The 15196-nt window shown below is 37.4% G+C and overlaps 2 protein-coding genes and 1 non-coding gene across 3 annotated transcripts; 2 read left to right on the forward strand and 1 right to left on the reverse strand.

The window, feature by feature from the left end:
* Positions 1 to 2721: 2721 nt before the first annotated feature.
* LOC142173659 (uncharacterized) lies at positions 2722 to 3588 on the reverse strand. The gene is made up of 2 exons (XM_075239275.1): positions 3206 to 3588; positions 2722 to 3007 (listed from the first exon to the last, which is right to left on the reverse strand). The coding sequence occupies exons 1-2, from the start codon at positions 3586 to 3588 to the stop codon at positions 2722 to 2724; spliced, it is 669 nt and encodes a 222-aa protein (XP_075095376.1).
* An 822-nt stretch (positions 3589 to 4410) lies between these two features.
* Positions 4411 to 4517, forward strand: LOC142174004 (small nucleolar RNA R71). The gene has a single exon (XR_012703367.1). It is a non-coding gene; the product is annotated as a small nucleolar RNA R71 (small nucleolar RNA).
* An 8088-nt stretch (positions 4518 to 12605) lies between these two features.
* Positions 12606 to 13872, forward strand: LOC142173660 (protein FAR1-RELATED SEQUENCE 4-like). Its single transcript, XM_075239276.1, has 2 exons — positions 12606 to 12928; positions 13149 to 13872. Exons 1-2 carry the CDS (start codon positions 12606 to 12608, stop codon positions 13870 to 13872), a joined length of 1047 nt encoding a protein of 348 aa, XP_075095377.1.
* The last annotated feature ends 1324 nt before the right edge of the window (positions 13873 to 15196 follow it).

Consider the following 15196-nt stretch of genomic DNA (forward strand, 5'->3'; position numbering starts at 1 on the left):
CCAATTGGAGTTTTGAATGTTGTGCGGTATACCCATAATGCATCATCCAGCTTCTTCGCCCAATCCTTGTTGCATTCACTGTCTTTGTTAGGACACTTTTAATTTCTCTATTGGACACTTCAACTTGCCCGCTCATCTGTAGGTGGTACGGTGTGGCTACTTTTTGGTGAACTCCATATTTTCCAACAGGCGTGCAAACGCTTTATTGCAAAAATGGGTTCCACCATCACTGATTATAGATCTCGGGGTGCCAAAACGTGTGAAGATGTTTTTCTTTAGGAAACTTGTTACCCCTTTTGCATCATTGGTTGGGAGAGACACCGCTTCGACCCACTTGGAGACATAGTCAACCGCTGCCAATATATATTTATTACCATACGAGCTGAAGAATGGCCCCATAAAGTCAATTCCTCACATGTCAAAAACCTCCACCTCTTGAATTGTGGTCATCGACATCTCGTGACTGCGAGATATGTAGCCTGTCCTTTGGCATTCATCGCAACTTTTGACCCAAGCATGGGCATCCTTGAATAGGGTAGGTCAATACAATCCCAATTCCAACACTTTTTCTGCTGTCCGGATTCCTCCAAAGTGTCCACCATATGGTGAAGCATGGCAAGCCTGTAAAATAAAAGGTTGATCTTTCTCAGGGATACACCTTCGGATCATGTTATTTACACATATTTTAAATAATAGAGGTTCATCCCAATAATAGGCTCGACAATCGCGGAAGAACCTTTTTTTTTGAATTGAGGAGAGTTCATAAGGTACAATACCGCTTGCTAAATAGTTAGCAATATCAGCATACCATGGCGTCTCCTCCATTATCACAACAAGTAACTGTTCATCCGGGAATGTCTCTGTTATGTCTTCAACCTCCATTCTCTTTTCAGCTCCTTCCAATCTTGAGAGGTGGTCTGCCACTTGATTCTCCGTCCCCTTTCTATCACGGATTTCCAGATCGAATTCTTATAGCAAAAGAACCCAGCAAATCAAGCGTGGCTTTGACTCCTTCTTTGTTATCAAGTACCTAATTGCTGCATGGTCAGTATAAATAATAACTTTTGAACCAATTAAGTACGACCTAAATTTGTCGAAGGAAAACACTACAACCAGCATATCCTTTTCCGTTACAATGTAATAGAGCTGTACACCGCTGAGCATCCTGCTTGCATAGTAAATTGGGTGCATCATCTTGTCTTTGTGTTGCCCCAAGACTGCTCCTATAGCATAATCACTTGCGTCGCACATGAGTTCGAATGGTTGCTCCTAATTAGGTACAACTATGATGGGTGCAGTCACCAATATCTTCTTCAGCTCCTCAAAACCAACGTGCAATCATTAGAAAACACAAAGGGATGATCCTTTTCAAGCAGCTTACATAAGGGGTTAGCAATTTTGGAAAAATCTTTAATGAATCGCCTATAGAACCCAGCATGCCCAAGGAAACTTCTCACTGCCTTTACTGAAGTAGGCGGTGGCAGCTTCTCAATCACATCAACCTTGGCATGGTCGACTTCAATGCCCTTGCTGGACACTCGATGCCCCAACACTATTTCTTTGTGTACCATAAAATGGCACTTTTCCCAATTCAGCACCAGATTTGTCTCCACACATCTTTTGAGAAATCTTCTTAAGTTGTGAATACAATCTTCAAATGAATCCCCCACCATGGAGAAATCATCCATAAACACCTCCATAATATCCTCCACCATGTCAGTGAAAATGGCTAACATGCACCACTGGAATGTAGCTGGTGCATTGCAAAGTCCAAAGGGCATTCTGCGAAAAGCAAAGATGCCATATAGACAAGTGAAGGATGTTTTCTCTCTGTCTTTCGGGGATATTGAGATCTGGTTATACCCCGAGTATCCATCCAAGAAACAGAAGTGGGACCGCCCAGCTAACCTGTCCAACATCTGGTTAATGAAAGGCAATGGGAAATGGTCATTTCGAGTGGCTATGTTCAGTTTCCGATAGTCCATACAAATCCGCCACCCCGTGACTGTACGAGTCGAGATCAACTCGTTATTCTCATTTTGTACGACCGTCATTCCTCCCTTTTTCGGCACACATTGGACATGACTGACCCAATTGCTGTCAGAGATAGGGAAGATGATACCCGCATCCAGACATTTAATCACTTCCTTCTTTACTAATTCCTTCATATTCGGGTTCATCCGTCGTTGATGCTCCCTGGAAGGTTTGTGCCCCTCTTCCAGAAGAATCTTGTGCATGCAAAAGGCTGGGCTGATACCTTTTATGTCTGCCATGGTCCAACCAATGGTAGTCTTACATTCTTGCAATACCTGCAATAGTTGCTCTACCTGCACAGCTAGCAAACCAGATGATATAATAACAGGCAAATCAGAATTAGGCCCCAAGAAAGCGTACCTGAGGTGGGCTGGAAGCGGTTTCAAGTACAACTGTGGTGGCTCCTCTATTGATGGTTTTGCAGGTGGTGTTGCTCTCTCTTCTAAGCGTAGGGGCTCGAACTGAGGTTCCCTTTTCCAGAATCCTTGACCTTCGAGAGCCATGACCTACTCTGCCAACCCTTCACCGTCCATCTCTTCCAAATTCATCAAGCAAGCTTCTAGTGGATCCTTGATATTAAGGGTCTCATCCTCTTCTTGCAGTATCACATCCACGGCCTCCACTAGTGAGCAGTTTGCAAATTTACTGGGTCTCCTTATAGATTGTTGAACGTTGAATATTATTTCTTCATTGTTCAACCTCATTGTTCAACTCTCCAGTCTCACAATCAATTAATGCTCTCCCAGTGGCTAAGAATGGCCTTCCCAGAATGATGTGTATCTCTTTATCCACCTGACAGTCAAGAATAACAAAGTCTATAGAAAATACAAATTTCCCCACTTGCACAAGCACATCATCAAGAATTCCTATCGGTCTTTTGACTATGCGATCAGCCAGTTGTAGCAACATTGAGGTCGGTCTAGCTATACCAATGCCCAGTTTTGTATAGATTGCCAAGGGCATCAAGTTTATGCTGGATCCCAAGTCACACAATGCTTTAGCAAAAGCATAACTCCCAATAGTGCATGGGATAGTGAAGCTACCTCGATCAGACACCTTTTGGGCCATATGTCTTGTCACTACCGCACTGCAGGTCTGTGTCAGAGTTACAGTGGACAGGTCCTGGAAGTCAAATTTCTGCTACATCAGGTCCTTCATCAGTTTTGCATACCCTGGAATTTCCCTCAAAGCAACCATCAGTGGAATATTCAATTGAATCTGTCGAAGCATTTCCATGGATTTCCTGTATTGATCATCTTTCTTTTGTTTTGCCAATCTCTGAGGGAATGGTGCAAGAGTCAACCTCTGTCCACTACTTGATGTCTTTTCTTTGTTGAAAGCTTCTGGCACAAGAGGTGCCACCTGTTCTGAGACTTGTTCACCTTCTTTCGCCTTACCCTTGTCGACATGTGCTTGTTCAACTACCACTTCGGTGAGCTCAGCTGACCCATATGCCTCTAATGTAACTGGAGTAGTTGGCGTAGTCTCTCTCCTAGATTGAACAACTGCTTGCTCTCTGTCTAAATCTCTTCCATTCTTAAGGCTCACTGCCATTAGCTGATTTGGGTTTTGCTCCTTTGGGTTAATATTTGTATCTGCAGGCTATGTTCCATGGGGCGATTGTTTAAGGCCATAGACAGTTGTCCCAGTTGAGTTTCAATGCCTTTGATTGCTGAATCATGTGCTGCTAACTTTTCTTGCATCTTACCATTTGTTCTAATGAGTTGTTGCATCATACCCCTGATTTATACCATGTTGTTGTCCTGTTGTTGATGAGGTGGTTGGTAGGCCAATTGTTGCTGGTGATGTTGATTATAGCCCTGCTGCCTTTGATAAGGCACAACTTGACCTTGTGGTCGTGCGCCTCCAGAATTGGGGTTGTGTTGTGGCAGGTTGGGTCTGTACTGCTGGTTTGGTACTGGTCCCTATTGTTTCCCACCTTGCCTCTGACCTCCAAAATTAGAAACATAATTCATGTCTTCTCGGAAGTCCTGGTTGTCATTCTCTCCACTCCACGAGCATACATATGGCTGGTATATGCAAAGAGTGCACAATCCTCTATTTGTTGTATCAACAATGTGCACTTGCTTTGTACCCATCTCATCAATTTTCTTTGTCAGTATGCTCATCTGAGTCATGAAAGTGGCTATGTTCTCTGCATGAGAATTGTTTGGGTCAAGATCAACAGAATGCACTATTGGTGTAAGTGTCGTACCTCTAGCCATCCAGCCTGAATTTTGAGCCATCTTGTCAAGAAGAATCTTGCACTCTGTGAATGTCTTGCTCAAAAATGCACCCCCAGCTGAAGCATCTACATTGGCCTTCAAACTGTCTGCTAAACCCATATAGAATCTCTGTCCCAGCATCTGATCTGGAATGCCATGGCGTGGACACTTCACTAACATACCCTTGAACCTCTCCCAGGTTTCTTGCAAGGTCTCAGTTGGTTTCTGCCTGAACTGCAATATCTCATCAATCTGCCTTGCAGTCTTGTTGGGAGGATAAAACTTGTTTAAGAATTGTTTGACTAATTCTTCCCAAGTGGCAATGGAGTTTATTGGGAGCGAATTCAGCCAAGTTTGAGCCTCTCCAGTCACAGAGAATGGAAACAGTAATAGCTTGATGGCTTCAGGAGTCACATTCGGCTGTCTTTGGGTCACACATATTGATAGAAAATTTTTCAGATGTTGTTGTGGGTCTTCAATATATGACCCGGAGAATAGTTCCTTATTTTACAACAGATGCAGCATGTTGTTGGTGATCTGGAATGTCTCCGCTTGTATCTGAGGTACAATAATGGCGGTGGCCAAGTTATCAACAGTTCGTTGTGCCCAATCATAAAGAGCAGCTTCTGACACAATAGGTGCCACCACTCCATTGTTTGGGTCAACCCGATTATTCCGATTGTTTCCGTCAACATCGTCCACGTTGTCCATTTCAATTTCGAGTGTTTTTTTTTGTGGTAACTGTTTGTTCTTCTTATTGGCTCGATCTAATGCCCTGAATGCTTTCTCGGGGTCTCGGAGTCCTTCAAAAAGTTCACCAGTCCTCGAATAGCTTCTAGGCATACACATAAGTCACAGGAGAATTCAAACGTGAGAATTTCAATGGAAAAATTTAAACACCGTAAGAAATTGATCTAAACTAAGAATCCTAGCAATTCTTCTAAGTTGTAATAAATAACATCGTTAGTTCCCCGGCAACGACGCCAAAATTTGATCACGCCCAACTATGCCTTGTAAAAAGGATTAAGCGATCGCTGCAAATATAACCCGGTTCAAGTCCGGAGTCGAATCCCGCAGGGAACTAACCTATTTACTACAACTTTAAATAATGCTAATGATAAGCTCAGACAACTTTCGGATGCAAGAGTTTATGAATAATCAGTTAAATTTATTTAGCTAAGGAAAAATGACAATAAAATTAGTAATAATCAAGACTAAAATTGAATTCAAGGGTAAAAGGATCTAGGGCTATTGATTTTCCCAATTGCCAGATTAATTCTTAACTCTTTAGCTATAATCTCGTTGTAGTGCTCTATGAGGATTATGAGTTCCGGGCTACCGTAATTATCTCTCGATCAATTACGATAATTTACTAGAAGCATTCTCTCGAACTACTCTAGTTAACAATTTATGCAACTCAGAATTATCCCACCATAGTTTCGTTATTTCTAACCCCACTTTTAAATTCAAGTAATTAATCTCTTAACTTACCCAAAAGTGGTGTTGTTCAATAACAATCTAACCAAGTGTTCTTGCTCAAGCAATACAAGGTAACTAGACATGATTAATCAAGGGCCATTTTAATTAACCACAATATAATACGTAGTTAAACAATCATAGAACAAACACGACTCAATTATAACAAAATAGAGTCACGACTTCATCCAACAATTGGTTCCATCAACTCTAGATAATAGATTTAGCTACTCATACTAATGGAAAACAAATTACTAAAATAATTCATAATCAACAAATAGAAGTATGAAGAAGAAAATAAAAACTCTTAGAAAATTATCCGTCTTCTCTCCCTTGTTCTTGCCTCTAAAATCTTCTAAAACCAGCTATATCTGACTTCTGGGCAAGTTTAGGCTTCATATAGGTTTAGGTTAGTTGCCTAAGAAATTACATAATTAACCCTGCGTGTTTGGCTTTTATCCGCCCGTCCGCGGCCGCAGATGCGACCGCGGATTTCCACTGCCTCACTGCCTTGAGTTTGCGAGCTAATTCGCGGCCCACTTTGCGGCCGCGCACCTGGAGGGGTCGTCCCGCTTGCTTTTCTCGCTCCTTTTCGACCAAGCTAACCTTTGATTGGCCTTTCACACTCTATGTTGACTCCAAAACACTCGTTAGCTCCCTCCTAGCCCGGAGTAGCTCCTACAAAGCATCAAATTCTTAATTAGAGCATTTTGTTATCTTTTAGCATTCAAATAACAATAAAGTGCGGCTAAATTAGAGTGTAAATAGTGTCTAAATTGTATAAATATTGCCTACTATCAGAAAGCAACCAAGTATGTCTGTTACTTTTGTGATAGCCCACTATATGACACATAATTTTCTATGGCATAGGGTACAGAGGCATGAACATTTAGAGACACAAAATCCTTCATCTATATAGGTGGACATTTATCTTTGGAGGATCTCCCGATTTCACTAGTTGTGATAGGTGCATCAGTAGGATGTACTACACCAATAGGGTGAACCACTTCAGGAACTTGGTGTTGGATCTGCACTGTATGTGGTGAGATTGTCTGTTGTGTTTCTTATGGTCCTTCTTCCTGTTAAATTACTCCTTGAACCTCTTCACTAGCATCAGTGTTGTGCATATCTTTTGCAAATGTATTGATCTCTCCTTTAGTGACAGAATAATCATTGTGAGAAGTATGATCCATATGAGCTATAGTTTCTGTGGCAGGTGCATAGATATAGGCTGGTTCTAACTGTTGAGCAAAGACAGGAACATGCTTGGACTTAAATGTTTAAAAGGAAATATGTCTTCCCTGAACACAACATCCTTGTTGACACAACATCATTTTTGTTCTCGGGATTTAGATAGAAATTTTATTATTTAATTGGATATCTAACATTTGAGAGTTTACTTGGGGATTTTATGGATACATATTTAAGTTTGAATTACTTTAAATACTTAAAAAATATTATTTGAAATTTAAAAAAATATATAATTTGTTAATTTTGAAATTATATTTTCTGAAAGCTACAAAAACTTGATATGTAAAACATATCCTTAAGTATTGACCTTATCTATTATATATTTGTCGATTGTGTAGGTAAATATAGTTAAAATGACAAAAATTTCTTAAAGAAAACTCCTAACTTTCATAAATTTTTACCAAAAATTTCATGTGAATTATTAGAATTTCTTACGAAAAAATCCGCAAGTAATTTACATGCAAATTTAAAATCCCAGGTAATTTACTCACGGATAACAAATCCCCAGATACGTTACTTGGGGATTTATAAAATTCGCAAGTAATAGTTACCCACGAAGGTTTTTTCATCGGATTTTTTTCGGAAGGAAAATCCACAGGAAACTTAAATTCCAGCGAATTTTTCTATATATTCCCCAGGAAAATTCCCATGCAATACGTGATTTTCTTGTAGTGATTAACCAGCTAACTAACTTCTCTAACAACCTCCTAACCGACTTAGGATAAAGAGATTAATCTACCCTTAACTATCTAATTCTAAGCCAACTTCATGTAACACCTCTATCTCAACATTGGCATACTGAAATAACATTAAACGTTGACAAAAGATTTCTTCCAATAATTTTTGGAAAATTAGAGAGGGGTTTACAAGCACACTAAGCATATTCTTTTCATTTGATTTCAGGATTTGTGGACAACGTACTTCATTAGTCCATCAGCTCGTAAAACAAGTCTTCTTCGAGCTTTATACAAATGGCATCATTATGTGACTTCAATGAACAAATGGAAAAGGAGTTAATTTCTTAAAGTGTTCACGTAGTTCCAAAGCTATCAAAGAAAAGTAAATTGTCTGTTTACGCTCTTAATCTCTACCGCCGAAAGTAGAAGAACCCAAAGAGAAAGATCATATATTGGATAAAGCTGACGCAAAAATAACGATTTCTTAAAACAAGGATTTGGTTGACAAGCCCACTATTCTTGGTAATTTAGTTGGCGATTACGTGATAATCATACCTACTCCCCCAACCCCTCCAATTTTCTACTTTTATCATTTCATTTTTTAGATTCATTGACGATATATATATATAGTGCTTAGAGTAGCTTCAAAGGGACTTCTTTCCAAGTGTCCTCTCATTCTTTTCTAGACCTTCAAAAAAAAAGCGCACGACTTATTTGTGACGTTATGGACGCAAGCATGCATGAAATGCGAACGTGTTGCTAGAAGTGATGGGTGAGATATGACGCCATATAAGGGTGTGACTTATCAATAAATGAGGTTAGAACGAATTGTTGGAGACTAGAGTCTAAGGACGTGTGACATAGATTATCAAATATTTTTTGAAAAAATTGATTTAGGTGAAGTTTTATTTGAAATTAAAAATGTGTTTGGACTTAAATTTTGGAGTAAGTTTTGACATGCTAAAAAAATTATTTTTTTCTTTTTTCGGCTAAAAAATCCCAAATGATCATGATTTGACTCAAAAAGAGGTCTTAAGTTATATTTGGGATTTGGAGTTTTGGTTTTCAAAATCTTTCCAAAACTAAATTAATTCTATAAACACACACACACACATATATATATATATATATATATATATTTATTTTTATTTATTTATTTATTATAAAAAAAAACTTTCAAAACTTATGGCCAAATGCCTCCGCGTAACTGTAAACACTTAAATTGTAAAGTAATAATTTTTCGTTTGTCTAAGTTTTGTTGAATAGAATGACCTAATATATGTAGTAGTAGTACAAAGCATAAGTCTTCGATGGATTAATCGAGGCGTGCGTTAATGGTCTAAGAAGCCGCAATCGATTTCAATGTCATATGTGTCTCAATCGAGTAGCTTCTACACTGCATTAGATTCCAACCTCTAATCTTCCAGCATGACATGAATTTCATGAAAGAATTAACATTTGCTTAATTGATCTCAGGACTAATATATTTTGGGTTAAAAGTCCAAGAAACAGATAACTGCCTATGCACGATTATGGGAGGGATTACCGATTACATACAAGCCACTTTGATATTTGAACAGTCTTGTCAGGATTCCTCCCTTCACTTTTACTTCTCCAGTATTCCAATAATAAATATTTACTTTTATTTATCATTTTTAACATATCAAGAGAAAATAATTTTTTTTTCTTGATATACTTACAATATTAATTACTCATTTCAAATCATTTTCTCAAATCCATTAAAAATATGCATCAATTAATATGTGTATCATGATAAATTATATATTTCATTTATTATTTCTTAAGGGGTGTGCAAAGTTCATAGTAGACAAGTAAAAGTGAACGGAGTGAGTATAAAACGTTTCTAACGTAAGTGTATTGGAAAAATGGATCTCATGCTCTACTAGTGTTGTTGGGGAGTCTTGTTCAGACACGTATTTTAGACAATAATGAAGTCCAGAACAAGGCCCTCGATTTTTGGATATCATCACTACAAATACTTTTGATGAGTCATGGAAAAACAAAAATACTTTGATGAGGTCTTGACATGGATTGTGTAATAATACCTTCATGTATTTATTTTTCCTCTTGCTTTTGGAGACAGGAGAATGATTGGTGTAAGAGAAAAAAAGAAAACTTCTTAAGTCACGTATCTAGCTTATGACAGCGGAGTTAGAATTTGTATTTTATGATTTTTAAATTTTAGGATAATAATTTTAAATATTAATTTATGTATAAATTTAGTAAATTTTCTTAACACATATACAGAGGCGGTCAAGATTTTTAAGCTTGTGATTTTGAAATTCTAATCATTTTAAGTTATTGAGTTTTACATTAATAAATTATATATATTCAATAAATTTTTCAAGACAAATACTAGATTTGAACCAGAGCTATTAGATTTAGCCGGATCTGCAAGGCAACTAACACTCTACATATACATAGCGTAGCCATAAAACTACCAAGTTCTATCGAACCCATATACTATATTAATTTACCTCGCCCCTGTAGCTTATAATTAAAGTTTGATAGTCATAAAGGGCTCAAAAGAGCTCACCACGTGCATGAAGTATTGATTGCCATAGACATTGTTGTAAGTAAATATTAGCGAAGCAATGAGAGAGCGGAAGGAAAAATTGCAGTGACAGATTGGTGAAAAGACCCCATTGTAATTATGTGCATTTAAACATAACTAGATCTAGATGTACAAGTTCAGAAAGCATTCAATTTATGAGGATAGTAATAATAGTTCTAAATCAAGAAGAGCCCCAAATTAAAGAGGACGGTTTAACTAGCGTTTCATCGTAGATTCTTAAATTTATTTTGAAAAATTTGTTTTGGGTGAAGTTTGGTTTGAAAAAATATGAAACACGACTTATACCCACAAGTTCTAAAAACTATCACAAATACCCAATAATATCATTATCAATAACATTCATTATATTGTCGCAAACCATAGTCCTGAACATAAATAAATTTGATACAAAATTATCATTTTTATAATGAACTACATGATACACTATCAGATGACCTAGAAGACGAAGCAACATCGTTACAAAATAATAAATTGTGGGCTCTTTTATAAAATATAAAAATTTGGGACAATTTAAAAAAAATATAATAGTGATATTTTGGCCCAAGATTTGACCAAAATGTAAGCAAAATCTATGGCCAAATATGTGTTTGCCAAATAAAATTCAAGTTTATTTTGACAAAATCTATAACCAAAAGGGTAGTCAACGGAGAGTAAAAACAGGTCCCCCCATAAAGACATCCCACGTGCCCTCATGTGACCCTATTTTGTGAAGTATATATCTGGGTTAGAGCCACCCTGCCAAAGTTAAAACTATATATTAGTACTAAAAACTAATTCATTGACAAAATTAAGCCCCAATTTTGTTTTTTTTTTAAAAAAAAATTGGACATTCTGCCCCTTCTTTCTAATAATAATAATAATATTCCACATGTTCTGTTTTGGCAAATTTATCGCTCTGGGATTGAATTAGTAATAGAACAAGTCACAAATCAAATTAACGTCTCTTATACCTAGCTTTAGCAGAAATCCAACGACAAGGATATTAAAATACATTTATAAACAAAAATAGCTGGGTTATTGGCTTGTGCGTTTAAGATTTTGGGTGGGAGTGCTTATAGAAGACAAAAAAGAAACTTTGAGTAAAACAGGCTGCTTATGAGTACTGCTATATGAAGGGTAGATTCGCTTCGCAAACGATAGGCATTACTAGCTAGTAAGTCGATAATTAAGAATCATCTCTTTTCCTACTTTGTATTTATATTATTCACCGCTTAGGAATTAATCCTGGTGATTGCAGCTTAATCCCTCATCTTCCAATACTGGTGCTGCTATAGTAATTCCTCGCAAATTCACCTATTTCTCACCTTCACGGGAAGAACAAAAAGAAAAGAAATGAAAGAAAGCTAAAATTGTGTTTCTACTGTAATCTAATGGTCAATAAACTAGGATTTAAATTTAAATATAAACAAAAATTATACTAGATGATTTCTTCTTGCTTAAATCTTAAAAATCACAGGTTGGCCTTGGCCAAAACGAAATAGTACCTAAAATAAAGTGTACTCCATGTTAGAGTAGAAAAATAAACAAAAGTACAAGGAAGTATATACTACTATCAGATCTTGATGAGTAAATGATAGCACCTCGTATATATTAATTGTGGGAAGGTGAGATTAATGCTGCCATTCCATCGACAAGTACTCACTAGCGCGCCGCGCCTACATACACTCTCCTTCCTTTAGCTAGCTAGGCTCTCTGTCTTATTGTTAGTAATTCATTTATGTAAAAACATCACGGTCAGTTAGATACTTAAATTCGATCTCACTCTATTGTTTACTGCTCAATTCTTATTAATGGCGTTCCCCCTACTTAGATATTCAAGATACCCAAGGTGGTTTATGCTTTAGAATGCTGCTATTTGGCCAAACTCACCATGGCCCAACGATGGCCACACTGGTGAAATACCATTGAAGCCCTTATTTTATATTTGGCTTAATAGCCATTTTTTCCCTCCAAAATTAGTTAATAACTATTGATTATCCCAAAACAATGATCCCATAAATCATCATTCTCTCATGCATGGGAAGATCAAATGCCTTCGTATATGTATACCTATACTATTACGTTTTTTTTAAATACAATTTATACGGATGGGAAGATCAAAAGTCTAGTATGTATACATAATATTATTTTTTCATTTATATGGTATACCTTGTTATACCATACACTTATGTTAAGAGAGCTTTCATTAAACACATAATTCACCATCCTTCCCCTAACCTAAATATGAATGCTAACTTAGAAACTAGTTTGGAGCCATTAAACCCGAATAACAACCTAGAAACTAGGTCGGAGTAACTAAGGAATGCATTACACATATCATTGGGGTTGAATTCGGACGACAGTTTGATGAATGAAGATGAGTCGGTCAACATTGATTCAGACGGCAACTTCAATGATGGAGAAGATCATGTTGACGATGTTGCTGCTGCTGCTGATGATGATGATGATGATGACGATGACGACCATTATTTAGAGGAAGAGGGAGAAGGTGGAAAGGACAGAGAAATGTCTAATGAGTTCAATGAAGAAGATCTATTAATTGGTTCAATTACTGGGATGCGGTTCAGTAATAAGGATGTTATGTTTGATTTTTACAAAGAACATGCAAGATTATCAGGGTTTTGCATTGTCAAAAGAACATCAAACAAAAAAGGTGGTGATATTGTTAGGTATGTGCAATATGGTTGTGATAGGTCTAGGAAACCAAGGAATAAGCATGTTACCAATAGGAGGAACTGTCGTGCTAGAATAAATAGAATTTTGGAGGAGAATGGTTCGTGGCGTGTTTCAAAGGTGGTTAAAAACATAATCACCAATTGGAACCAGCACTATCGCGATTGATGGCTGGACACAGATCGCTTAGTAAGTTTCTTAAGAGAACTCTTGTAGACAAAGATATTGTGGCTTAAGACCCTCAAAAAATATAAGAGTCGTTGAAGTACTTGCTGGTGGCCTTGAAAATCTGGGTTGTACACCAAAGGACTGTAGAAATTATATTTTGAAGAGTAGAAACCTTCAATTGCAAGAATGGGACACACAATCATTACTCAAGTTTTTCAGTGACATACAACAAAAAGATAGGGAATTTTACTACTCCGTAGATGTGGATAGTTTTGGTCGACTTCGTAATATCGTATGGGTTCATTCACACTCCAAGGTTGCATATGAGGAGTTCTATGATGTAATATGCCTTGATACTACATACCTTGTGAATCGATACAATATGCCATTTGCTTTATTTGTTGGTGTCAATCAGCATAGGCAGTCCATACTTTTGGGATGTGCTCTTATGTCTAGTGAGGATATAACAAGTTACAAAATAGTACTCTCTACATGGCTTGGGGCTCTAAATAATGTTCGTCCATTAGCTATCATGACTGACCAATGTGATAGTATTAAGGCTGCCATCAATGCGTCGATGCCAAATACGGTACATAGATATTGCATATGGCACATATTCGCAAAGTTGCCTACGAAGTTAAGCGGAGTTCTTGATGGTAAGATTGCAAAGGCAGAATTTAAGGTTTTAGTCCTTGATAGCATTAGCGTTGCTGAGTTTGAGAGAAGATGGACTGATTATATTGCAAAATATAATTTAGATGGAAGGGATTGATTTTATAAGCTTTATTTGGAGAAGAAAAAATGGGTTCATGTATACCTAAATGACCACTTTTGGGCCGGGATGTTGTCCACACAAAGAAGTGAGGGAATGCATGCTTTCTTTGATGGATTTATCACCCGCCAAAGCACTTTGAAGCTATTTATTCAACAATATGAGTTAACTATAAGAGCTAAGTACGAGAAAGAATTGAAAGCTGAATATAGATCAAGGTGCTTTGAACCAAAATGTTTGTCTGAATTCGCATGCGAGTAAAAACTTCAAGCATGTTATACTCATGAAGTGTTTGAATTTTTTCAAGTACAGTTAAGAAAACTGTTCCATTGTGAAATCCGCACCCCTGAAGATCATCAAGCAAACCCTGGAGTGAAGAAATACATTATAACAGATTCTTCGCTCAGGAGTTTTAACACTAGAGATCCATTTGTATTCACGGTTGAATATACACCTATTGGCGAATATCTAAGTTGCAACTACAAATAGTTTGAAACAAGAGGTATTCTATGCTGCCATATACTTAAGGTGTTGTCTCATAAGAGGATTAAAAATATTAATGAGGTATATATTGAAAAGGTGGAGAAAAGATATTGTTCGTCTGCACTTGAAACGTTTCTTTCTAGAAGGTTACCCACGTATGACTTCTGAATATATATTGTACAGGGAACTATTAAAGCATTTTGAATGGGTTTGTGATATTGCATTGGACACTGAAGTGATGAGGCAATATATTAAGTATGATTTGAACAGATTAGAACATGACCTTTTGAATTGAGATGGTGATATGATAGTTCCAAATTAGGATTTGGAAGATACAAATGACGGTATGGGTAGGGGTGGGGGTGGGGATGAGGGTGAGGGTGAGGGTGAAGGAAGAAATATAAGAGATCCTAGATACGTAGCTTCTCGTGGACGTCCAAGGTTTAATAGATATAGAGGGCGAATTGATTCATTCTTTAGAAGTTCACAAATGGGTGGTGGAAGTGGAGTTAGAGGTAATAAGAGGGGGTAGAGGTGGTGGTAGAAATGGTGGTAGAGGTGGTGGTAGAGGCAGTGGTAGAGGCCGTGCTAGAAGAGGTGGTAGAGGTTGTAACGACCCAACTTGTCGTTTTAAGAATTTATGCCCCGTTCAGTGACTTAAGGTTTCGAGCAACCTCGCAATATGTACTATGACCCACGTGTGTGGTCGAGTTTGAATTACGGATGATTCGGAGTGATTTGGGATACTTAATTGCTAAAAAGGGAGCTTAAGTCTTAGGATTTTGATCGTAGTCGGAACTGTATGAAGATGACTCCGGAATGGAGTTATGTCGGTTCCATT

This window comes from Nicotiana tabacum, chromosome 19 (genome assembly GCF_000715075.1).
Source record: "Nicotiana tabacum cultivar K326 chromosome 19, ASM71507v2, whole genome shotgun sequence".
NCBI classification, from domain to species: Eukaryota; Viridiplantae; Streptophyta; class Magnoliopsida; order Solanales; family Solanaceae; genus Nicotiana; species Nicotiana tabacum.